The sequence below is a fragment of the Anolis sagrei genome, chromosome 6 (genome assembly GCF_037176765.1).
Source record: "Anolis sagrei isolate rAnoSag1 chromosome 6, rAnoSag1.mat, whole genome shotgun sequence".
In the NCBI taxonomy this organism is placed as follows: Eukaryota; Metazoa; Chordata; class Lepidosauria; order Squamata; family Dactyloidae; genus Anolis; species Anolis sagrei.
In genome coordinates this window covers 63349301-63376490 of record NC_090026.1, presented here as the reverse complement: position 1 = coordinate 63376490, position 27190 = coordinate 63349301, and the positions used below count along the sequence as shown (strand labels likewise).

General features: G+C 37.8%; 1 protein-coding gene across 5 annotated transcripts in view; it reads right to left on the bottom strand.

Annotated features, from left to right (window-relative positions):
* Window positions 1-27190, bottom strand: part of EZH2 (enhancer of zeste 2 polycomb repressive complex 2 subunit) — a 106629-nt gene that overhangs the window by 13329 nt on the left and 66110 nt on the right. For 3 of the 5 annotated variants that reach the window (XM_060781548.2, XM_067470160.1, XM_067470161.1), the window contains exons 13-15: window positions 25220-25260; window positions 6066-6191; window positions 3682-3860 (exon numbers count right to left, since the gene is read on the bottom strand). In XM_060781548.2, the coding sequence (XP_060637531.2) occupies window positions 3682-3860; window positions 6066-6191; window positions 25220-25260 (346 nt within the window). The remainder of the gene's footprint in view (window positions 1-3681; window positions 3861-6065; window positions 6192-25219; window positions 25261-27190) is intronic. The other 2 variants (XM_067470162.1, XM_067470163.1) reach the window with 1 other exon arrangement.

Below are 27190 nucleotides of genomic sequence, written 5' to 3'. Positions count from 1 at the left end.
AGAACTTCCTGATGGTAAGAATAATTTCAACAATGGAATACGATAACTTGGAGTGTGGTGGACCCTCCTTTTCTTGAGGTTTTTAAAGAGGGGCTGGATGGATAACCATTGGAAATGCTTTATGTGTTCTTTCATAGAAGGACGTTAGATTGGAGAACCCTTGTAACTCTATGATCTATGAGTTCTTACATCTTAGAATGGCATGCATGTGAATTATAATCCAATTCAGAGCTATTACAGGATTGTATCAAATTAGGCACTTTTAACCAAAGCATTAACACAACACAAGGACCACAACACAGATCACATTCCTTAGTAGGTATCTAGCATAGGAGTGGCTATCCAGGTCCTTAAATGTGGCCTTTTCACTGAAATCAAATTTCACAGAAATAAATGTTTCATTCTTATTCATATGTTTTCTTCATCTTTATATTTTATAAACATATTTAAAGAACCAAATAATAAAATAAATGTGAACAAAATGATCCTCTATGCCAGTGATTCTCAACCTGTGGGTCCCCAGATGTTTTGGCCTTCAACTCCCAGAACTCCTAACAGTTGGTAAACTGGTTGGGATTTCTGGGAGTTGCAGGCCAAAAACACTTGGGAACCCACAGGTTGAGAACTACTGTTCTATGATTTACCGATATTATTAAGCCCATCAGGCTTAATTTCCAGAGAACCTTAAGACAGACACGACTCATAAAGGACATGGAAATATATAGAGTAATAAAACTAAAAGACTGAATAAAGAAAGTCTATAGAAAAGAAGATATAACAGAAATATTTAAACAGAGTGGAATATCTTGGTATAATGTACTATACACTTGGATTCATGGAATACAAATTGGATAAAGCAACACGGGAAATGCAGACAATTAACAAAATTCAAAGAACTCGTAATACAATTAAAGCAGAACGGTACAGATGAAGCAACAAAATGATTAATAAGTAAAATTTATAAAATAGTGATAGAAAGTGATCCAATACAAGTCAGAAGAAAAAATAAATGGGAAAGGGACCTAGCAATCAACATTACACAGGAGGAATGGTTAAAATTTGGAAACAAAGAACTATGAAAAATATGTCAGTGAGAATTAAAGATAATTGTTAACAAAACAATGTGGAAATGGTACATGACTCCAATAATGTTAAATTATTATAATAGAAACAATCTACAAAATTGTTGGAGGTGCAGGAAGGAAATTGGGACTTCTATACATTTGTGGTGGGAATGTGAAAAGATTAAAAAAACTGGGGAAAAGTATTTTTTGAAATTAATGACATACTATCGATTAATCTACAAAAAAAAAATCCAAATATAGCACTTGTATTACATTTTGGAGACATAAGATTACAATGGCAAATTAAAGAATAGTAATTTTTGTTACTGTTTTAAGATTAGTTGTAGCCAAAAATGGAAAGAAAATTATGAATGCAAAACTGATGATTGGTACAAAGAGGTGTGGAACATCGCAATAATCAATAAACTGACTTGTAAAATAAAATGCAATATGCAAAAGGGAATTAATGTAAACAAATTATTTTAAAACAATATGGGACGAATTCCTATAATATATAGAGTGAAGAGAAAGGGGGCCAGGAAGGCAGTTCCATTTTGTCTCCTGTGCTATACTGATAATATAATATATTGTATATACTTATAATATTTATAATATTATAATGTAATACAATGTAATACTAATACTACAATATTATAATTATATATTTATGTTATATGTAATTTTACTAATAATATTACAATATAATAGTATAGTAAATATAGTAATACATAATACTGATATTGTATTGTAATGGTATAGTACATATAGTAATATATATAATACTGATATTGTGGTATGCTAATAATATAATATATTGTATGTATGTATATATATATATCTTGTAAGCCGCTGAGTCCCCTTCGGGGTGAGAAGGGCGGCATATAAATGGTGTAAATAAATAAATAAATAAATATTTGTGAAGGAAAAAGGAATAAAACCTAATCAGTATACATTAGCATTTTGGAGAATAGGTTGATATAAGAATGACTAATATTAAGGATGATTAATGTCCCATGAGTGGTGGGTGCACATGGAGATTACATGTATAAGAATATATGATTAATTGTTTAACTGATCTATTGTATGTTTTGTGTCAATGTTAGTTGTGTGTTTTAATTTTTTAAATTAATTCCTTTTTTAAAAAAACCTCTTCCTCATTTAAATTTTTGTGTTCAAATTGCATTTTATTTTTCCAGCAAGTTATTCAAATATAATAAAATGCCGGTTTATTATTATTATTATTATTGCTTCTAATCTTATTTTCTATGAAACTGTAGTTATAACAACACATCCCACAAACAATATGGCCAGCAAATCATGACAACTGTAATCCATTCAAACTTAGCCTGACAGTACTCTATTCTAAAAATATTGAATGCCATTGTCTCTCTTTTGATATATAGCAGCTTCTGGTCTAACAAGGTAGCATTTGTATTCTCAGATCTCTAAATTCCGTCTATGCCACACAGCCTTTGGAACTTTCATTTTACTATTAATATGCAATCACGTATAAATATATAGCTTTATAATTTATGATAATATAATAATATATAATTATTTGTAAATAAATAAATAAAGGTATGGCCCACGGATTATGCTTTATGTATCCAAATGGCCCTTGGCAGAAAAAGGAACCTCTCCCTTGCTCTAGGACAGTGGTTCTCAACCTGTGGGTCCCCAGATGTTTTTGCCTACAACTCCCAGAAATCCCAGCCTGTTTACCAGCTGTTAGGATTTCTGGGAGTTGAAGGCCAAAACATCTGGGGACCCACAGGTTGAGAACCACTGCTCTAGGACATCCCTGCTCTATAAAACATGATACTTTTGCTTCAATTTTGCAGTACAAACATGGATAAAACATGCTGTTGGGGTTCACCGTGTGTGAACCTGAACCTGATTCTCTGATTGTATTTCCTGATACCAATGTAGATGTCAATGTGAATTCTGAGGCCAATTTAGATGAAGATGGTTTGAGTAGTGAAAATCCTACAGCCTTGGAAAGCAAAAGTCAAGATTCCCATGAGAACATGCATTCTGAGCCGAGCGGAAACGGTTCACTCCCTTTTCCTCCCCGCCTGAGTTCTCCAGAGAATCTGACACCTGGCCTGCCTAATGAGGATAGGCGGGGACAGATTTGGCAGAGCCAGGGAGAAGCACAAAGTTTACGTAGGTCAGCCAGATTGAGAGGAAATCCAAACAAAAACTTCAGGCATGTCTCACAGTAGATTTCTCGGCTTTAAATATGCCTGGCCTGAATGCACCTTCAAACCAGGCATCATTCCAGTTTCACGTGCAAGCGTTTGCAGGTCTCCTGATTGAAGTGGCCTTGTGCCTCGGAGGTTTTCTAGTTGTTCCAAGTACCGTTAGTGGATTGCTAACAGGTTCCAGGATTCAGCAGTTTTGCTGTGGGTTTTATGATATTGTTTATGGACATTTCTTGTTGCTGATTTTTACTGTGACTTTTTACCTTTGCATTTTTCCTCTATTTTGTACTCATCTTTCATCAAAAAAGAAGGATTGTTTTCCTGAAGTCAAGTGTGGTGGACTGTTGTCTGAGGGTCCAGTTTCCTGCTCTGGGTCGCAACACATGCCTGCTATGCTTAAAAACATGTCTCACCTTTTTTGATCCTCGCTGAATGCTGCAATTTTTGCAAGAGACATTTTTGCTATCCCAGTGGTCAGCTGCTCCACAAGTTAAGCAGAGATCTGGATCACATTCCCGTACAGCCAAGTAACAAGGGCACTGCTTTGTGTTGCATTGTGCTTTGCACCGGCATCCAGGAAACCTGTTTTGGCCTTGAAAGAGGGGAGGAAAGCAGAATTATAAAAACTGAACCAATTTTTGCTTTCAGTGGAACAGGTCTGACATAAACATAGCTTACTACTAGTTTGTTTTTATTCTAATGTATGAGAGAAAAACTTTAAGTACTGAAATTATTAAGAGACATCAGAATGAAGTACACATCATAAAAATGTAAGCCAGTTGGTTTCTCTTCTACATCAGATTCTCTTAGAAGATTGTGAGTTTATTTACATATTACTGCACAAAATAGCAAGGGGAAGGGGTCAGTTATTTCATTGTGTTTTTTCCCTTTTTACAACAAACCACTATCTTGAAATAACAGGTCTGTGGTTCAAAGGAGCTTTCAGGCATAGGGATAGCAAGTACACCACAAAGAATATTATGAAACTAGCTATCCCCTGCCACGCGTTACTGTGTATATGTGTGTATATATCTTTGTGTATGCATTGTATTGTATTGTTTTGTTTTATTTTATTTATTTATTTAGCTTTTTAAGTCTCTTCTGCTGTGTTTTTCAGTGTTTTATGAGTGATGGTCACTCGTTGGCCTGATAGGTGTATTGTGTACAAATTTGGTCTCAATTCGTCCAGTGGTTTTTGAGTTATGTTAATTCCACAAACGAACAGTACAATTTTATTTATATACTAGCTGTCCCCTGCCATGCCGTGCTGTGGCCCAGTCTGTGTTTATGTGTTTTGTGTGTGTAGATATGCATATATGTGTGTGTGTATTTATATATATGTGTATATATGTGGTTTAGTGCATGCGTTGTAATGTATTTTTTTTGTTTTTTGGCTTTTTAAGTCCCTTCAGCTATCCTTTTTCAGTGTTATTATGAGTGATGGTCACTCGTTGGCCTGAGAGGTGTACTGTGTCCAAATTTGGTGTCAATTCATCCAGGGGTTTTTGAGTTATGTTAATCCCACAAACTAACATTACATTTTTATTTATCTAGATATTATTAAGTTATCTGCATTTTGTACTTCAGTTCCTAAACTTCAAAAAGTTATTATGCTTAAAGGAAATCTAGTTTCAATGCCTACTAGAAGATTAAAATAAGTAGAATCTGTATATCTGTTATTCAGGAGTATCACATCAGAAACACATAGAGTGACAATGTGAATTCCTTGGGTGAACGAGCACACAAGATTAGCTCCTACCCGCCTCCCCAAACATATCATTAGCAAAGGGACAAAACCAGTTAAGGAAATATTAAGTGTACAAGCAGCCTCTTCTCTTAGTTCTACAACTCCTTAGGGCAGTGCACTCTGAACTCCTCACTTTCAGCAAATCCTTCTTACATTTGTTGAGGAACACTTGTGAGTTAGAAATAATTTGGGAGCGTGTTGTAGGCCACCAGTCATATTAAAACGACAGCCTGGATGAACTAAGAAAACATATTTGAGTATACTCAATCTTCCTTTGCTGCAGCTATTTGCTGGAAAGCTAAAGGAAAAAGTCCATCACCTATAATCTAACTTTAGAATTACAAGCTTAAAAGGAATTGTAATGAAGTTTGAAAACCACTGTACTGGAAAGTGATTATATTCCTAGCTGCTATTAAAATTTTCCAGCGGCGTCTTTTTAAAGTTTTAGGATGTGCTGCATTAAGATGTAACAGGCTATAATCTTATGTCAATGCTATACCCACTGGACCCAAAATGACTTCCTTCTGAATATACATGCATTAATTTTCCACTCTTCTGTACAAGGCCTAACTAGATATTGCAGTTATCCTGTGGTTTGACCTTGCACAGCTGTCTTTTTAATAGCTGGTATGGAAAAGGAGCAATGGCATGAGAGGAGAAGGTAAGAGTTTTAACACCTCGCTTTCATTATAGTTCCAATCAGAAAGAACGCCCCACATATGTCCTCTATTCACAATGGGCAGTGGGTGCCCATTGGAATCAATGCTAGCTTTCCTGCCTTTGCAAAGAAGAAATCAGGAAGGGATTTCCCATCAGAATTTTGATGGGGTGCAAAGAGTTAAGCTGCGATGCCCAGTAATACAGTCCCAATCCAGTTCACCAATACTTGTAAAAAGTGAAGCCATGCAAAGTCAAACACTACGTGAAACATGCCAAGTTTGGCTTTAACACTTCCTCAGGAAGACATGAAACTTTCCACAATGCTGAAATCCTATCTACTTTACTTCTTCAGAACAGAAATAAAAAACACTATTTTCTTAAATCACTTACATTCTGAACTGCACTGACAGAATTTCTCGCAAAAGTTCTGAGCAATGACACAAGGACACGAGCTGTCACAAGGCTGACGTGGGTGATCACATGGCTGGTAATTGTAAACATGATTGGATGACCCGTCTGAACAAAAATAATATTTAGAAGACTTTAGAAAGAAGAAACTTGATAGAGTAAATTAAAAGTTAGGATGCTCATTCCACCCACTAAACCTACCTACCACACATTGTAGCTTATTTTCCAGAGTATTAAAACTGGCAACAGATACAAGAGGAAAACTAAATACAGATAATTTAAATATCATTATTTTATTCGAGCTTTCCCCCCACCAATATTTAGGTCCTTAAGGATACAATCCAACGGTTCCTGGGAGGGTGCCAAATGCAACCACTGGACAGTGAAAATTCCCTTTTCAACCTACAGACAGCAAAGTTCAGCCTCTGAAGCTCAGTCAACATTTGTCCACTCAATATTTGAACAGGGCAAAATAGTAAAAAAAAAAATAACAACCTCGCCCCGTATTAATCTGTGCATTCATACATATGAGTCTTCACCTGAGCAAAGACTGTGTTGAACTTTCTAAAATTTGAGATTTTGGCACTAATGTGGAATTTTCTTCTTTATGTGCATGCTCGTGCCTCACCTCAGTTCAAATAACCATTTGACAAGGCAGGAAAAGGAAGTATTTCCCAATGTGCCACTGGAGGAGGAAGGTTGGCTTGTGTAAATGTACGTGACAACCTGTCTTTGGTATGCTATGCTACGGCTGGAATTTTGGAAAGCTCAGCACAACATGCCATTTCTTTATGTGGATATACACAATCGCTGAGCATTTGGCAAACCCTGGACTTACCACTTAGCCTGGACAAACCCACATTTCATGCCTGGCAGAGAGGTGGGAGTTGGAAAGAGATTGGAGACATATCTGACCAGATGTAAATGATCGCATCATCTACTTGGGCCTCCAAAAGTCTTGGTGAATGATACAATCATTTCGAATCTGGTTACAACAGGCATGGACAAACTTTGGCCCTCCAGGTGTTTTGGACATCAACTCTCACAATTCCTAACAGTCAGTAAACTGGGTTGTTGTAGGTTTTTCCGGGCTATACGGCCATGTTCTGGAGGCAATTTTTCTCCTGACGTTTCGCCTGCATCTATGGCAAGCATCCTCAGAGGTAGTGAGGTCTGTTGGAACTAGGAAAATGGGTTTATATATCTGTGGAATGACCAGGGTGAGACAAACCTACAACCCAGTGATTCCGGCCATGAAAGCCTTCGACAATACATTAGTCAGTAAACTGGCTGGGATTTCTGGGAGTTGGCCAAAGTTTGCCCTTTTCACCAAGTATAATGGTAGCAGGAAGGGGTGCAGCAGCTGCATACAAAGGCCAAGCAGACTTTCGTCATTGCCAACGGAGAAAGGGGCTGTTAATCCACACTGAGGTACATACATAGACTTAAGGTTGCTTAGACTTTTCCATGCCACTATTAGAATAGCAGCCATGGGGTGAACTAGAAAGCTTCAAGAGAGAATATTTATTTATTTATTTATTTGTCATATTTGCACCCCGCCTTTCTCTACCCCAGCAGGGGGACTCAAGTCAGCTTACAATGGCACAGCAAGTGGAAAGACCCTATAACAGCACTGATGACAACTTGGCCCTCCTGAACATCACATCTATTCTGGCATACACATTAAAGGAATAGTGCAAATAAAAGCTGGCGGCTATAACCAGATTGCTATTCTCCAGAGTTTGTCAAAATCACACGTTAAAGGAAATGAGTTAAAGAGGTTGCACAGGTAATTTACACACTCAATAGATTAACAAGATAGAATTATGACCTTTCATGAAAGTTTGAGGATATATGTTTTGGATCTAGAACAGAGATGCATATATATCCTCTACTGTGTCAACAGAAAGGTAAGAACACTATACAGGTCAAGGAAACATTGAATATTGTAAAAATAAATTCCTGAGCTAAGTGAGATGTTGATACAACTTTTGGTGGAAAAGTCTGAATAGAGCACAACATTACCCATATACAAGAACAAATGAGGTTGATCCTTAGTAAGAATGCAGTTAGCTGACTTGCGAAGTAACACTGTCTAGCCCAGAGTTTAACTGTAAAGATATAATGGGGGAACTTGTCGAAAGCCTTACAAATATACTGCATCAACACAATTTCCTTGATCTACTAAGATTGTAACACGAGAAAAAACAAGGTAAGATTTGACTTCTTTTTAGAGACTCATGCTGGCTCTTAGTAATTACAAAATTCCTTTTGAAGTGTGCATAGATTGACTTTTCTATAACCTTTCCTGGTATTAACATGCAGCTGACTGGATACGTGTCTATACATGGGCTTTAAGTTTCTGTTGAAGAAGAATATGGGCAATACTTTAAGTAGAACGAATTGGGATCTTCTCCATGACTATCTAGAAAATTTGCAAAAATAAAAGACACGAGAGATATTTTTTAAGTAACATATTTTTTTAAATATAAAGACAATATCCAAGAAGATGGAATGGAAGTCAACCCTTTCCCCTTTTTTATGTTTTTGTATTTTCCGCCTTTTTTGTGTATTTTTGTGTATTTTTTTTTGGACGTCTGCTATAATTTGGTGTTGTTTCTTCTTTTTCTATATGTTTCTACTTTCTTTCTCTTTCTTTATATTGTTATTGTTCTCACTATTTCGTTGTATTATGTAAAACCTAATAAGATTCTTTTTTAAACAAAGTTTCTGCACTCTTTCACCCAACAAGATAATCAGCTTGGACTTGCTGCAAGAATACAAACATGGTATAGATTACTGCAACAACTCCATCACCATCCATGTTCATTATCTTCTATATGTAACTGCAGTGTCTAGATGTCCTCCAAAATGTGCCCACAGAAATGCTAGCTTTTTTCTTCCTGTTTTCTGAGCTCCAGAGACAGCAGCTATGTAGAGCTAGTAGTTGCTAGCTCCTCCTCCAACCAAGTCTCAGTTGATGTCCTACCCTCCCCCCCCCCCCCCCCTCAGAACAGGGCTTCTTAAACCTTTTCCACTAATGACCCCTTTTCACCTGGAAATTTGTTAGGTTATCCCAGGTATATAAAACAGGTTTAAAAATCAAACGTTTGCTGATAATAGGGCTTGTTAAACAGGCTGATTTCCCTTTTTGTGGAGTACAACTGAAGCATTTTCTGCAGAGTCCACTGTAAACACTGCACATCATTGCTAACAGATTTGCATACAGAGAAAGGGTACAGAAACTTTTAAATGTTGCCAAATTTTTCACGAACCCAACATTGAAAGGGACCCCATTTGGGGTCAGGACCCAGTTAAAGAAACCGTGCTTTAGACTAGATTCCTCAGGGAAAACATACAGATTAAAAGCCTACCCAAAATCTATAGAAGCCTCCAAACAGTGTAAGCAAAAAAAAATTAACATTCGTCTCAAAACATATAAATACAGGCATATAAACATTTCTTTGTCAATAGTCCAACAGTATCAGCCTGTTTTGAAGGACAGATTTGATCATCCACTTGTGGCTCTTGGCAAACATCTATTTGGAGGGGGGTCTCTCTATCTGCTCTTGTCATTGACACAGAAAGATCAACAAGTGTTCCACAGCCAGAAATTCAGTTTTTTGGGGGTTTTTTTGTCGTGTCAGGAGCAAGTCGCTTCTGGTGTGAGAGAATTGGCCTCTGCAAGGACGTTGCCCAGGGGACACCTGGATGATTTGATGTTTTTATCATCCTTGTGGGAGGCTTCTCTCATGTCCCCGCATGAAGAGCTGGAGCTGATAGAGGGAGCTCATCCACCTCTCTACGGATTCGAACCTGCGACCTGTCGGTCTTCAGTCCTGCCGGCACAAGGGTTTAACCCACTGCGCCACTGGGGGCTCCATAGAAATCCAGAAGGCTTGTTCTTATAGTTGATAGTATCCTACCTTTCTTCCAAAATTTGAACTCAGTGTGACTAAAGTTTCTAAGTGAATACCTCTATGATGTAACTACACCACAGCAGTGATTTCTAACAGAAATACAGTAGAAAAAGCCCTGTCTCCCCTCCCTCCTGCCACGCCTTGATCAATCTAAACTTTGCAGATACTGACAGTGTCTTCACCACTCTGTGATGACAAGATCTGTTGCAAGAGTCAACTAAGAGATTAGGACTCGGTACAATTGATTCAAATCACTGGAAAGGAGATTCCACCTGAACATTAGGAAGACCTTCCTGATGGTAAAAGCTTTTCAACAGTGGAACTCTCTGCCTCGGAATGTGATGGAGACTCCTTCTCTGGAGACTTTTAAACAGAAGCTAGATGGCCATCTATTGGGGATGCTTTGACTGTGTCTTCCTGCATGGCAGGGTGTTGGACTGGATGGCCCATGGTCTCTTGAGTCTTTGAAATCTGTGGATATGCAAATGGCATATTTTCCTAAATTAGCAAAATGGAATCCGCCCTAAAAGCCTATATACTGTACTGTACAAGTTCAGATTTTCAGCCAAAGCAAAAATAGATTACTATCAAATTAATAAGAAACAAGGTGCCACGAAGACTACATGCAGCAGAGGTCTCAACGTAATGCCATTAAGACAAAAAGGCAGAAATCCCATTTGACAGTATATATCAATGAATAACTTATAGAGCAATGTGATATTAGTCATTCAAGACATCACATCCTATATTAGTTATGTCTTGAATGGGAATCAAATGGGGTTTCTTAGAATTAACAGAAACAAACTGTAACGCTGATTTACCAGCAGACAGAGCTTTTAGAAACCGCTGGCAATTTGTTATTTATATAGGGAAAGATAATGATGCAAATCTGATGAAGCCCTGATGCTACTATAGCCACCATATTTGTAAAGAAAGAAAAATAAGAAGACAAGGTGGTCATCTGTGAATCATTCAAATGATTTATTCTGCGTCTGCACAGAGCACACTCAGAATCTTCTAGAGCTCTTACGGTAGCCTCGCCCTCTCTCTATGCCAGTACAAGTAGACAGGGCCTGTCAACTTCCCAGTTCAAGGCCACATGTATCTGCAGGCAAACCAGCCAGAGTGTCCACAGAGGTTCAGAAATCATATGCAGATGATAGTGAATTGGGATCAACAATCAGAGGTTTCAGGAAAAAGTCTAGAGACTAACCCAATGACAAAGATGAAGAGACCTTGTCATACTTGAGATACCAAGGTAGAGGCCTCTAACCTGAATCTTTATCCATACTGGATCAAACAGGTTCAGTGACTGATGTTGAAGGGGCTGACTTTGGTAGGAGACAGACCGGGTGTTGGTTGGGGGAGCAGCTGACAGAGGAAGATACTCTAGCTCAAGAGCAAGTTCAGCGATGCCAACACAGTGAAGGAGAGTCAACATCAGAATAGTATCAATGGGAATGGTGGTGATCTTCTTTAAAAATGTCAACAACACAATCACAGAAGGACAGTATCCAAGTCAGAGAAACAAAGTAAGGTCAAAGTCACCATATGAAAAGAGAGATCATAGAAGGTCCATAGGTCAAGGTATCAGAGATGTAGAATGGTCAGGAAGATGAAGGCCGTAGTCATTGAACAATGCAAGAATCGGGCCAAAAGATAATTGAAAACAGAGGACACTAACGTGCAGATATTTCTAACATGTGCTGCTGCCATGACAGACAAAAAGGAAGCCACTACTTATACTGGCATGGAGAGTGGACGGGTTTGCCACCAAAAATGTATTTCTATACCTCTAGAAGGTTTTGAGTGTGCTCTGCACAGCCACAGGATAACCCGCTTGTGTAATTCACAAAGACCACAAGAAGCAACATTCCTCATACCATTATAAGACTTTAACATTATTTGATAGTGGATTTCTCCTAGGCCAACATTTAAAAAATATGTGTCAACTTATAGCAATGAAAATCTTCATCCTCACCATAGGAAGAATATTGGCTAGCCTAACCACTGATGTGCTTTAGCTTAATAAACGGATTCAAATATCTCAGGCCCAAGATAAGCTGATGCCCTGCCACCTGATCTGAAAATGATAAAATACCGTCAGTAGACTCTGATACCTTTCATTTGTGGAATAAATAGTTCCACTGCTCTTTTGGAAGTCAATTTATCTGAAGCCTCAACAAGATGGAGGAACAATGGCAAAAACCCTGATAAGCTCCCAAGCGGGAAAGCCACCACCTTAGGAGACAGCATACACTGAGACAAGTGCAAACTGAGACAAGAGAGAAGAAACTAATATTAAAGATAAAAGAAGAAAATAAAGTATTTACAAGATAAGAGTTGTAATTTTTTTTTGGACTATATGGATATGTTAAGCATTCTCTCCTGACGTTTTGCTTGCATCTATGGCAGGCATCCTCAGATGCAGGCGAAATGTTTGCTTCTAGAACATGGCCATACAACCCAAAAAGTTACAACATCCCAGTGATTTCCGCCATGACAACCTTCGACAATACAATCTGGATAACATCAAATCAATCTTCTATGACAATTATGCATCGCTCTATAAAACATCATAGTCTTTAAAATATCAGAAAAGTATTTAGAGAAACAGCCATCCAATGCTTAATGATGATCAAAGGAAGAGGTTTGTTGAACCAATAACAATGGCAGAGCTTGATGAGACATTCCACGAGATGAAAATAAAAAATGGTCTGGGTTCAAATGGTTTCACGGCACAATTATTACAAGACTCCACAACAGGAGTCCCCAAACTAAGGCCTGTGGGCTGGATGCAGCCCTCCAAGGTAATTTACCCCCCCCCCCCCAAAAAAAAACTTTAGACTTAAGCTTGCCTTAAGTCTGAAATGACTTGAAGGCACACAACAAAAATCCTAATTAACTTAAATCCTAATTAACCAAAAGCAGGCCCATACTTCCCAATTAAATACTGGTAAGTTTATGCTGGTTAAAAATGTTCTTCATTTTAAATATTGTATTGTTCTTTCGTGTTATTTTGCATTACAAATAAGTTATGTGCAGTTTATATAGGAATTTGCTCATGTCTTTTTCAAACTATACTCCCCCCCCCCCAAAGTCTGAGGGACCATGAATCGTCCCTCTGCTTGAAAAGTTTGAGGACCCCTGCTCTACAGGATCAATTAAGTGTGCCTTTACTGTAAACCATTAAAAATGCCTTTAGGAGTAAAATATAAGATTCTTGAAAACGCGCATAACTTTAATTCCTAAAGAAGACCAAGATATTGAGGATCCAAAAATTATACACCAATATGGCTACAAGATTTATGGTGCAATTTTAGCAAAGAGATTGAAAAGAGTTTTACAAACCTTAATAAATCAGAATCAAGCAGGATTTCTACCAAAGGGACACTTAAGTGACAATACAAGGAGTGTAACATATATTCTAGAATACAATGATGCAATGATGAAGCAACATAAGCAAATGAAAGTAGGTAGCTTTGAAATTTTGAGATGCTGAGAAAGCATTTGACAATGTTTGATGGTTGTTTCTCTGGGCTGTTTTGAAGAAGATACATTTTGGGCCACAATTTTCATGAATCGATTAAACAGATCTACAACATGTTCAAATTCTGATCAATGGAGAATTGAAAAAAAATATATTAAAATACGGGGAAAAGAAACAGAAAAGGAAGTCTTCTTTCACAATTTTTCCTTATGATAAAAATATTAAATAGAACAATAAGAGCCAAAAAAGGTGTTAAAGGATCAAGCATAAAAATTAAAACTATAAATTAAAAGCATTTACAGATGATATGGTGATCTTTCATAAGATTGGTCTGAACTCCCTCCCGAATCAATACGGAAAGATGTCAGGGTTTAAAATCAAAAGGAGAAAATATCCATTTTGTCTAAGAATATGACTAAAAGAACAAAATTATTTAAGTGATAAATTTGGTTTCCAGGTTGTGTATAAGGTTAAATATTTGGAAGTAAATACCGCTACCATTTATTATTTTTTAATAATACCTATGGTAAAATATGAAAGTTTTTAAAATGTTTTTTTCTTCTTTTTTTCACTTCCCAATATTCCTCATCCATCACCATCCCAACTCCTCGCACCTCATACCACTTTTTAAATACATATGTTATAATATACTTTAATAAAAATTATTTGGAAATAAAATATTTCCAAAGGTGGAAAGGTCTACAATGTTCACTAATGGGTAGAATTTCAGCAATTAAAAATAATAAGTTACCTATGATGCTGCTTCTGTTTCAATCATTACCAATTTTAATGAATGACATTTCATTTAAACAATGGCAAAAAGACATCCTTCAATTGGCAAGGGAAGAGATTCAGAATTAAATTTAAGATGCTACAAGATGATAAGAAGAGGCATAGGTCTTCCCAATTTAAAAATGTATTATTACATTGTTTGACATGGTTGAAGGGTTGGTTAACACTGAGAAACAAAAGATTATTGCAACTAGAAGGTATGAAATTTGGGATATGTATCTATCTTTGCTATGAGCAAAATAAAAGCAGGTAAGTTTTAACAATCACTTAATAAGGAGATCACTAATGGAAATGTGGAATGAAGCTTTGTTTAGAAGATACATTTCTTTGGATGGAAAATGGTTGACTTAGAAAGACCTGTTAACATTAGATATTGACCAATACAGGTTAAAGAAAAGAGAGGAGTTGATAATGGAGGGTTTTCCAATACCACGGTTTATCCACAGACAAATTACTGATGGAGAAAATCTTAGTTGGATTTCTAACAGTTGAACCTAAGTTTGAAAATCTATTGTATTCAGGAGATTATCATCTGATTGCAAACATGTACAAATTGATAATATATGAAATGGATAAAAACAAGACTTTATGGTTAAATGGGCACAAAATATAGGCACACCAATTTAGCTGGAACAATGGGAAAAGTTTGGACAAAGTGTTAGAGCTGAACTTTTAATAATGATTTGAAAGACAATTTTACAAGATAATGAACAGAGAGTATATGACATCAGAGAGATTCTCTAAAATGTATAAACAAGTTCTAGCAAATGTTGGAAATGTGAGAAAAATGGTAGGACATTTTACCATATATGGTGGTCTTGCAAGAAGGTCCAGAAATACTGGACTCAAATACATATGATGCTGCAAGAAATTGTTAAGCTTCAAATAACAATGAAACCAGTGTTTTATCTGTTCTGAATACTAAATGATCAACTAGAAATAAAACATGGAAGATTACTACAATATAGAACTGCAGCCTATGAAGAACAAAGTATCCCAACACAAGAAGAATGGCTGATAAAGACCTGTGAATTAGCTAAGATGTACAAACTGATGGTGTTGATCAAGCTCTGATAAACCTCAAGAAAGATTGAGACGTGTTTATTACTTTTTCACAAGAACAATGAAGCACTTGTCAACTGGTGGATTTTTGAATTAAAGGAATGCCTTTAAAGTAGAAAGGTGATTATGTCTTTCGGATTATGTAATCAAATTGTTTATATGATGGAACAAAGAATACAACAAGTAATGAACAAAAATATGCAATTGTCTTCCCAATCACTAGAATGTAAAATCACTCAGGAGAGACCTTCGTAGAATTTGTTGTCTCCCGAAACTCCTTGATTGACTTAACTAGTATAAAAAGGAAGTGGGGGAGGGCAACCAGTAAGTTTGTTTTGGTATATATAGCATAAACTACTGGATAATGTCCTGGAGTTAGTTCTTTTTACTATTGTAATACAAGACATTTTGCCAATGTAAGTGATAGCTATAATCATCTGAAGGAAATACAGGGTTCTCACTGGGTGGGATCATAGACAGTAAAATGATGTGGAACAAAGATGGAGCAAGTCAGAATCTGAATCTCTCTGAATCTCTTAAGATTGCCTGCACATCGCACCTACCCGAAAATCCTTACATTTCACCTGTCATGTCCAGCACTTTTAATTTATTCATTACATTTGGCCCGGCCCTAGTTTTAAATGTGTCATGATGTATTGTTTTGATGTTTTACTGTTATTGCTTTAATATTTATTGATTTGCTTTATGAGTTTTATTGTTGTATTTGTTATGCTGTTGTTTTATTGAGGGCCTTGGCCTTTGTAAGCCGCACCAAGTCCTTCAGGAGATGTTAGCGGGGTACAAATAAAGATAATATTAATAATAATAATAATAATCTCTCAGATCGAGATTGTGATCTGTATCCTTCTTACCAAAACAAAATTATGATACTCTCACTCAAACTGTGTGGTTAGATTACCATCATACTGATGATAAAATCAATAATAAACAATGTATTATATTATTATTATTATAACTTTATTTGTACCCCGCTAGCATCTCCCAAAGGATTCAATGCGGCTTACACTGGCCGAAGCCTCAAAACACAATACAACAAAACAATATCAAGCAAATGTATGTCTGAAATACAGGAGGCACTTATTGTGATCATCAATGAGAATAATTATTCCCTTGTATTCAATACAGCATTTGAAGAAATCCAACCTTTAGGCAGAAATCTTGCTGATGACTGCCACAAAGCAACTCTTCCTATGAGAACAAATTATCCCAAATGAATGACTGAAAAAAATGCCCTAAAGATGAAAAAAAATATATATGAAAAATCTCAAAGGAAGGGGACGGTTCTACTGATGAAGAAAGCAGAGCAAAAGAAGGGTGGGTTACCACCAAAATCTCTAAATTATGACGTTTTTGAACTTCTCTCTGCAGAGATGTGTAACACAGATACCACAGTGAAGAATGGATCATTTCACAGCAGATCAGCTGGCATAATTTATTTCCCTCCCATTAAGAGACAACAAGAGGGAAAAGTTTAATAAAAACGAAAACCAAAACAGAGTGAAGAAGGAAGAGTGAAAAAATACACTCCTTCACTTTTAAAGAAGAGCTCGGCAACTCACAGTAACAGAATTCAACAAATGTCTAAATTTCTTCCAATGAAATCTCCACAGTGGTCAAGAGAAATGTAAATAACATATATTGATCAGGCTATATAATATTTTTAAATGGTTCTTGGAGAAATTAGATTAAAATTAAGTGCTGGTAGTAATCATAAATAGTTATTCCTGGGTGGTAGCAGGAGTAATTCACAAACACACACCAGCTAGATAGGCAGTTCCAAATTCTTTTTAAATTATGTACGTTGACTCCCTGCTTGTCAGTTTACTTCTTTAACCTTGTCACAATATGCTAAGTTCACAATCTATGCTTAAAGAATAACTTACAACAAACTTATCCAATTTTAATTATTTCTATTTTTTTAGTAAGCAGCCAAAATGGATGGGGTGGATTTCTCCTTCTAACATCCAAGAATGACTATTCATGGTGAGGACAAACAATTTATTCTCTGGATGGATTAGAAGGATAAATCCTCAAACCAATGGGAAGCATCAAAGTCTGAAAATACTGGCAGCGTGCCCATTATCTGTCTTGGTCTCATTACTTTGGCATAATTATAGTATATAGGAATATCCACAACTTTAATCAGTCATGTGCTTCAATGCCTTGTCCCCCATTGTCTCTGGATTGAGAGACACAACCTCAATATGCTCGATCTACTACTACTACTCTTTTAACCCCAGGTCTTGGCAGTGGCCGGGAGAGCTTTTGCCAGCTGCACCCGTACCTTGGGAAGTCTGATCTGGCCACAGTGGTCCACACTCTTGTTACATCCCGAATAGATTACTGCAACACGCTCTACGTGGGGTTGCCTTTGAAGACTGTTCAGAAACTTCAATTAGTCCAAAGGACGGTGGCTAGATTACTCACCGGAGCATCATACAGGGAGCATACCACCCCCGTTATGTCAGCTCCACTGGCTGCCAATCCAGTTCCGAGCAAAATTAAAAGTGCTGGTTTTGACCTACAAAACCCTATACGGCTCTGGCCCAGTGGACCTGTCCGAATGTATCTCGGAGTTTAAGATCTTCTGGTGAAACTGGTGGGGACGAGGGACAGGGTCTTCTCGATGGTGGCCCCTCACCTGTGGAATGCACTCCCAGGGAAATTAGGTCATCAACATCCCTCCTCTCTTTCAGAAGGAAGTTAAAAACCTGGATATGGGACCAGGCCTTTGGGTAAGCTGGCAGATGGATAAGACAATGACGACCAGAGTAGGAAAGGACAATAACAATGCTGGATGGATTATGGATTTATGAACTGGCGAACGTTGACCACAAGATGATTTTATTGCTGTTATTGTATTAATCTGATTATTTTAACTAGTTATAATTGTTGTCGTTATACTGTATTTTGTATATTGTATTTTGTGAACTGTTGGGCATTGAATTGTGCCTTTTGTAAGCCACCCTGAGTCCCCTCCTAGGGGGTTGAGAAGGGCGGGGTAGAAGCACTCAAAATAATTAATTAATTAATTAATTAATGCACTATTTTCTATTTAACCGATGATTGGGGCCAGGAATAAATGTTAGCAAATGTATGTCTTGATAAACCTGTTTATTAAGTATGCATTCTGGAAGAAAAATAGGCACCAAACTAAGTGTCAATTTATCCTCTTCAGATTTGCATAAATTATGATTAATAGATTGTGCCTCCAATTTTGAAACTCTTAGTTGAAATGACTGATACTAAAAAAACCACTTTGAAAATGCTTCAACACAAAGATGCCTTTTTAGAGGTTAACACCTCTAAAGTGTTAAACTAAGAGCAAAATCTATGTACTGTTGGAGCTGATGAGAGCTGACAACTGCCTGCGTGTAAGGATAGACAAAAATGGTACCTGCCTCTTTAAAACTCATCATTCCTTCTTGAAGGAAACCAAATGCACCAGTCCTCCCAATTAACACACTTGATCAAGGCTGTCCAAATTATTTCATAAAATCTGTGAGTAGAATCTCTTCTTGATGTCAACATTATTATCAACTGCTGTGTATAACCTTCCTGGCTGCTCAATATCTATGTGGCTAAAAGCAACCAACTTGGATCTCGATACTATTGTATATTGGACCCTGATAAACCAAGTTTGGTTTCTGATGTAATCTCCATGGATAGCAATCATCACAACTATAGCCTTTTCTATCTTTATCTTTACATATCTTCATCGAAAATGTAAGCAATGCTTAGCTTGGGAACAAAGAAAAGATGATGCAGTAGGAGAAATGCAGCACATAATAGGTACGTGGGGTTGCCTCTGAAGACTGCCCAGAAGCTGCAATTAGTCCAACGAGCAGCAGCCAGATTACTAACAGGAGCAGGGTACAGGAAGCATACTACTCCTCTGTTGCGCCAGCTCCATTGGCTGCCAATTAGCTTCCGAGCACAATTCAAAGTGCTGGTGTTGACCTATAAATCCCTAAACAACTCCGGCCCAGTTTACCTGTCCGAACGGATTCTCCCCTATGAACCATCAAGCTTGTTACGATCTTTTGGAGGGGCCCTGCTCTCGGTCCCACCATCCTCGCAATCGCGTCTGGTGGGCACGAGGGACAGGGCCTTCTCAGTGGTGGCCCCTCAGCTCTGGAACTCCCTCCCATTGGAGATTAGAACTGCCCCTTCCCTCCTGACCTTTAGAAAGTAGGTGAAAACCTGGCTTTGGAATCTGGCAGTTGATGAGTGAGGCAATGAGTTTTGACCACGTGGACGGATGGGGATGAATAGTGATTTTTATGCTGACGACTTGGCTTTATATAATTATATGATAGTACTTTAATGTGTTTATATTAGTGTATTATTGACGTGATGTTTTTAAACTATTGTGTATGAACTCCCTTGTTGTAAACCGGCCTGAGTCCCTCGTTGGAGGTGAGAAGACCGGTATATAAAAGTTCTAAATAAATAAATAAATAAATAACGAGGCAGTACAGGAATATCTATGCCATGCTCACTAGAAGTCAAAATGGTCTTTTTTTCATAGTTTGTAGAACTAAAACAATACTGCATGATGCAATAGGAGAAATACAGCACATAATAGGTAAAGAGGCAGTATAGGAATATCTAACTACTCTAAATAAATTCAAGTCTCCAAGGCCAGATGAATTACATCAAAGACTATTTAAAAACAAGCATGAATAATTTCAGAAATACTGACAATTCTCTTTGAGCAGGAGAAGTTCCACAGACTAGAGGAGGGAAAGTATCGCAATCGTAAAAAAAAAGTGAGGGGCGACTCAAACAAATACTGAGCCAGTCAGCCTGAGATCAATAAAAGGAAAGATTCTAGAGAAGATAATTAAACAGAAAATCTATAAGCACTTAGAAAGAAATGCCATGCTCACTAGAAGTCAAAATGGTCTTTTTTCATAGAGTTTGGAGAACTAAAACAATACTGCATGATGCAATAGGAGAAATACAGCACATAATAGGTAAAGAGGCAGTATAGGAATATCTAACTACTCTAAATAAATTCAAGTCTCCAAGGCCAGATGAATTACATCAAAGACTATTTAAAAACAGACATGAATAATTTCAGAAATACTGACAATTCTCTTTGAGCAGAAAAAGTTCCACAGACTAGAGGAGGGAAAGTATCGCAATCGTAAAAAAAAAGTGAGGGGCGACTCAAACAAATACTGAGCCAGTCAGCCTGAGATCAATAAAAGGAAAGATTCTAGAGAAGATAATTAAACAGAAAATCTATAAGCACTTAGAAAGGAATGCCATGCTCACTAGAAGTCAAAATGGTCTTTTTTCATAGAGTTTGGAGAACTAAAACAATACTGCAAGATGCAATAGGAGAAATACAGCACATAATAGGTAAAGAGGAAGTACAGGAATATCTAACTACTCCAAATAAATTCAAGTCTCCAAGGCCAGATGAATTACATCAAAGACTATTTAAAAACAGACATGAGTAATTTCGGAAATACTGACAATTCTCTTTGAGCAGAAAAAGTTCCACAGACTAGAGGAGGGAAAATATCACCATCTTCAAAAAAATGTGTGGGGGGGGGGGAGGGGGGGATTCAAACAATTACTGAGCCAGTCAGCCTGAGATCGATAAAAGAAAAGATTCTAGAGAAGATAATTAAACAGAAAATCTATAAGCACTTAGAAAGGAATGCCATGCTCACTAGAAGTCAAAATGGCCTTCTTTCATAAAGGTTGGAGAACTAAAACAATACTGTGGATACATCACATCCTAATTTCACAAGGTCCCCCATGATATTCTCACAAAAGCTAATACAATCTGGGCTAGATTATTCTACTGTTAGACAGATTGGGAATTGGTTAACTGACTGAACCCAAAAGGGTGCTTATCAATGGTCCCTCCTTAATTTGGAGAAAAGTGAGCAGTACAGTGCCACGGGGTTCTGTGCTATTCAACATCTTTACCAATGGGAAGGATAGATCAGAATCTGAAATGTATCAGAATATAGATCAAGGGAACTAATAGTCTTATTCTATTCTGCTTTGGTCACCTGAAATACTGTGTCCTGTTTTGGGCACCACATTCAGTTAGGATACTGACAAAATGGAACATATCCCAAGAAGGACAACCAAAATGATATAAGGTTTAGAAGCCAAGCCCTATCAGAAGCAACTTAGGGAGCTGGGCATGTTTACCTTGCAGAAAAGAAGGTAGATAACTATGTTTAAATAACCGAACGGATGTCACGTTGAGGAGGGGACATGCTTGTTTTCTGCTGCTTCAGAGACTAAGTAATGAGCAATGTGTTCAAATTCCATAAAAACAGATCCTACCTAAACATTCCTGACAATAAAAGCTGTTCAGCAGTGGAATATGCTATCTTGGAATCTACTTTGGGAGGTTTTTAAACAAAGGCTGGATGGCCATCTCATGGTCTATCATACCATGAATCAGTTTCATGACATACATATTGGCGTGGTCTGCTTCTTTCAGGATGCAACATTGTTGAGTATCAGGGAGATACTCAACAATACAACACTTTAGCTTATGTAATTATATGATTGTATTTTAATGCATTTTATGGATTAGCGTATTATGTGTATTAGTGTATTATGAGGTTGTGATGTTTTTATACTATTGTCCAGAGATCCTCAAACTAAGGCCCGAGGGCCAGGTATGGCCCTCCAAGGTCATTTACCTGGCCCTCGCTCAGGGTCAACCTAAGTCTGAAATGACTTGAAAGTTCACAACAACAACAACAATCCTATCTCATCAGGCAAAAGCGGGCCCACACTTCCCACTGAAATACTAATAAGTGTATATTTGTTAAAATTGTTCTTCATTTTAGTTATTGTATTGTTTTAAGTGTTTTTGCACTACAAATAAGATATGTGCAGTGTGCATAGGAATTCATTCATTATTTTTTCAAATTATAATCCGGCCCTCCAACCGTTTGAAGGACTGTGACCTGGCCCTCTGTTTAAAAAGTTTGTGGACCCCTGCTATTGTCTATGAATCTTCTGTTGTGAACCGGCCTGAGTCCCTCTTCGAAGGTCAAGAAGACCGGGTTATAAAAGCTCTAAATAAATATTCCATCTTATATTCCATGCTCCTTAACATCACTAAAAAGCTGCTATAGAATGCTATTCAGTGCACTGGAATATGGTGTCATCTACTAACATTGCTCTACAGTACCTCTCTATTCCAACTGGTTATAATTTGTTCAGGTGATGGGCAAGTTATGGTTTATTCAGGTGATAGGCCAGTAGTGAGTTCATAGAATCATAGAATCAAAGAGTTAGAAGAGACCTCATGGGCCATCCAGTCCAACCCCCTGCCAAGAAGCAGGAATATTGCATTCAAATCACCCCTGACAGATGGTCATCCAGCCTCTGTTTAAAAGCTTCCAAAGAAGGAGCCTCTACCACATTCCTTGGCAGAGAGTTCCACTGCTGAACGGCTCTCACAGTCAGGAAGTTCTTCCTCAGGTTCAGATGGAATCTCCTCTCTTGTAGTTTGAAGCCATTGTTCTGCATCCTAGTCTCCAAGGAAGCAGAAAACAAGATTGCTCCCTCCTCCCGGTGGCTTCCTCTCACATATTTATATATGGCTATCATATCTCCCCTCAGCCTTCTCTTCTTCAGGCTAAACATGCCCAGTTCCTTAAGCGCTCCTCATAGGGCTTGTTCTCCAGACCCTTGATCATTTTAGTCACTCTCCTCTGGACACATTCCAGCTTTTCAATATCTCTCTTGAATTGTGGTGCCCAGAATTGGACACAATATCCCAGGTGTGGTCTAACCAAAGCGGAATAGAGGGGTAGCATTACTTCCCTAGATCTAGAATTGCTAGACAATTCACAAATCTGGCCTTCTGGGGAGTTATTTTGTTCTGAGTAGAGAGGAATAGTGTGGTCCTATTCATCTACCAAGTGTTTCTTGATGAAGTGGCTTTAGTAACTATAATTCTGACATCCAGTTCCAGCTTTTCCTGTACCGGGATAGCCTGGTATTTTGATTACTTCAAGTAATCTGGCAAGTAGGGTGGTCAAGGGACTTTATCTGGAAGAGAATACTACTGCTTGCTTACTGATTAATGATATTCCAAGCTGAAATCATATAATATCTATTTGACATGTCTATTTGTTTCTAAACTGAGGAGGTCCTGAAAGCTTCTGGCTGGTAAGGTGGGAAAATAAAAACCAAGAGAAGGAAAGTTAAGAAAGTTAATAGAAGAAATCCTACATATTGAGGTTTATTTTAGAGGAGATTACCCTATTTATGTGGATTGCTCCTCTGCACTATCCAGAGAACAGTTTTGTCTTAAACACTTCCTGGAGCATCTCTCTCCTTAGTTACTAGCCCAAGGAGCTTCCTACTTCTCATTATGGAACATCCTGCCTTTACATGTCATCAAGTATCTTTGGTAATCCATTTTATCTAATTATTTTAGCTACTTCACATTTAAGGTCATAATGTTATCTAAAGATATTTCTTATTTTTTTGTCATAAGTATTTGATCTTGCTCTCTTACTGTTTTTAAAAACAGTATTATTTTACAACTGTCTATGCTTCATGTTTCCTTTCTTTGCAAACTGCTTTATGAAAATTTTCTATAGAAAAAAATGAAGATCAATCTTTTTAGATGGTTGCATAAGAACTTCCAATTGTTGCTGTATATCTTAAGTTGTTTTAATATATGCTAACCCTATCAGGATTTTGTTGGCAAAATCTGTTCATAGGGAATTCACATTTTCTTTCTTCTACGGCTGAGATGGTGTGTCACTCAGTGGTTGAAGACATTCGAACACTTCATTCCAGATTAAATACCAGTCAGTATATAGGTAGACCCACTTAGATAAGCAACACCCACTGCAATTTTTCTGCTAGCTTATCATGTTGTGAAATTGTATGCCCTACTGGCATTGAAGAGGCTCTGGGAAACTAAATTCAATGTTCTATTAAACAGTTTCACATTTTTAAGTCATAGTTACACAGAATAACCATTAACTGCTTCATAAAAAGGCAAGTACATCCCTAAATTATCTCACCTTGTTCTAAATACCCATCTGTGCTATATAAAATACCGTATTTCATCACTTAATAGTCACGAGAGCATAATAGTCACACACCCCTTTTTAGGGTCACGGTTTTGGTATTTACTTATTCTTCATATAATAATCACATCCCCTACCTATGCATCTACCCCTTAGAGCTATCAGGCTTCCCAAGTGAAGGAAGCCCCCATAGATTAGAGGGACAGATGGGAGGGTGGGTGAAGTCACAAGAGCTACGGGGCTTCCCTCAGTTGCCGCCAGCTGATGGAGGCCCCGAACTTCTGTCTTACCAGCAGGCGGTGGGTGGTTCATTCATCTGCCAGAAAACTATAAAACCTCTCTCGGCTGGTGTCAGCTGAAGGAGGGATTGTAGCTCTTGCCAGCAGGCGCACAGGCAGCTTTTCAGCTATGGGGTTTCCCTCGGCTGCCAGCTAAGGGAAGCCCCATAGCTGCAAAAACATTTCCCTGAATAGTTGCACTCCCATTTTCCCCCAAGGAGTGCAGAGGAGTATGACTAATGCTGTGAAATACGGTACTGCCAAGGTCGCCAGGACTTCCACAATCACTCAAGGGGCTGTACTCTGCCCATGTTACTCTGTATGAATGTTATGATCACTTTAATGGAAGTGAATGGGGAAATCCTGAGGCACAATGAATCTCTGCATATACAATGGAGTCACCTGGCCACAAGGATTTAGAGGATTCTATAATTTGTTGACTCTGGGTCCCAATGAAATTCAGTATTTTTGTTCATTCTTTGGGGGAAAAGAGAACACTAGAGTTTCAGATCACAAAAGTAAAGATGCTAACCCTTCTTCAGCTGTATCTTCCTGCAATGAGCAGCCCACAACCTGTAAAAACACAAACAAACAATAAGACTGACGGGCAGTATTAAATGAGAGGATTTCGATGTTGTTTTCAATCCCCCAAAAATCTAACATTTAAATTGTAAAACATTCTGTAATTGACATAGTAATAATATTCTAGAAATGCTACTTTTGCATTGAAATTGGCCTGAACAAGTAAGCCAACAGCATTTATAAAGGTATGGGTTAGATTTTTAAAGTTTAAATATCTGTTTTATTGATCACAAATTTGCCAGTCTCTTTCAAGATCTTTGAGTAGGGTGCCAGTCCAAATATACAGATTCTCAGAAGCGTTTCAAAGGTTTTAAAACATGACAGTGCATAGTTTTCCTAAACAAATGCATTTTTATAAATAAATAAAACACAATGAAAGCATAAATGAAACAGCAGAAAATGTTTCAATGAGCAGGGAAGATTTTTCTTTGCTTTACTTTTTGTCCAAAATGTTTTATTTTAATCACTGCAGAGCCTGTCCACACAACACTTATTTTGCCTACTACATTTTTGGATATACACACTTATGAGGACCAAAATAAATACATGAACAGGATGGCTACTGAGGTGTGCAGTAAGGGTGTGCACAATACCATTTTGTGATACACCCGGATTTGGGTGACCAGGCAGCCAGACCCCTCGAAACGGGATGGGGCAGGTGAAGGTTGGCCGTTGTGAACATAGCAGCGGCTGATCTTTGGCTGAATCCCACTGCCAAATGAGAAAAGCAGGCGAACATGTATGGGTTTTTCCCCGGTTAGCCTTGCCAGAGCCAATCAGAAAAAGAAAGTGAATCATATGTCTTTTTGCAAAGCTGGTCTATATATACTAGGGTGAGCTCTGCCATTTTTCTTTGGCATCCAGGCGTCTGAGAGAGATTGTGTGCTAGCTAGCTCCATGTTCTATCTCAGTACTATCACCACTTCTTACTTTCTAACCTTTTTCTTCTGCATTAAATTTTCTTAGTTAATATCTTTCTTGTGGTCCTTTTATTTTACTAATTTTTCTAGGGAGGGGTGGGTGGGCGGGCGTGTGTTTAGGGGGCAGGGCTGTGAGTTTTAAGGGGTTTTTTTGTGTGTTTATTTTTTTTTTACCTTTTTTGCTTTAACTTTGCTGAGTGTGGAATAGGTTTAGGGAATAGCCTGCCTCTCTTGAATCCTCATGGGGAAAATTTTAATTTCAATCCCTCCCAGCCCTACCCTCTGGCTTCTGTACTCTGTCCTGCGCCTACAGACTAAGCCCCCCCCCCCCAAAGCCTTTTCTTCTAGTTCACCTCTTTGACTCTCTGCTATTCCCTCCCCAGCCCTACCTTTTGGTTTGCGTGTACTGCTGCACCAGAAACTTTAAAATAAAACCTAAAAATAAGTAGGTGACCCACTTATGTTTATAAATGTGTCCTCCAAGTGTTGTCATTTTCATCCTGATAACCATAAAAATGACAGAAAGAGGAGCCTTGCCAGTTTTCCCATTGTTGACAATGGGCTGGATCTTCCTGGAGTGAAAATGGAACTTCCGGCCGACAGATCACAAAATGACTATTTTCCTCCTCCCGATTTAGGGAATTTCCCAGCAAATGGAATGGGGGGGGGGGGGAGCCAAAAATGGGGCGTTATTTTTGACAAATCACACTTGTCGTATTCAACAGTAAGCTCCATTTACTTAATTGAATAGTCACAAGCTATAGTCAATATTCAAAGAGATTCAGTGTGTGCACATTTCCCTATTTACTTTAATGCATGATAATACATTAAATGTTTTAACATCCATCAATCTGATTTTGAGTCTTATCAATGCATATGTTTCACTATCATTTTCAATGCTTTGTAAAATAAAGGGCCATGCAAAGTTATGAACACAAGAAGCAGTGTCCTTTTCCTTTCCACTGCCATTCTGGTGGATCTGGCCAGGGTGGTCCATGCCT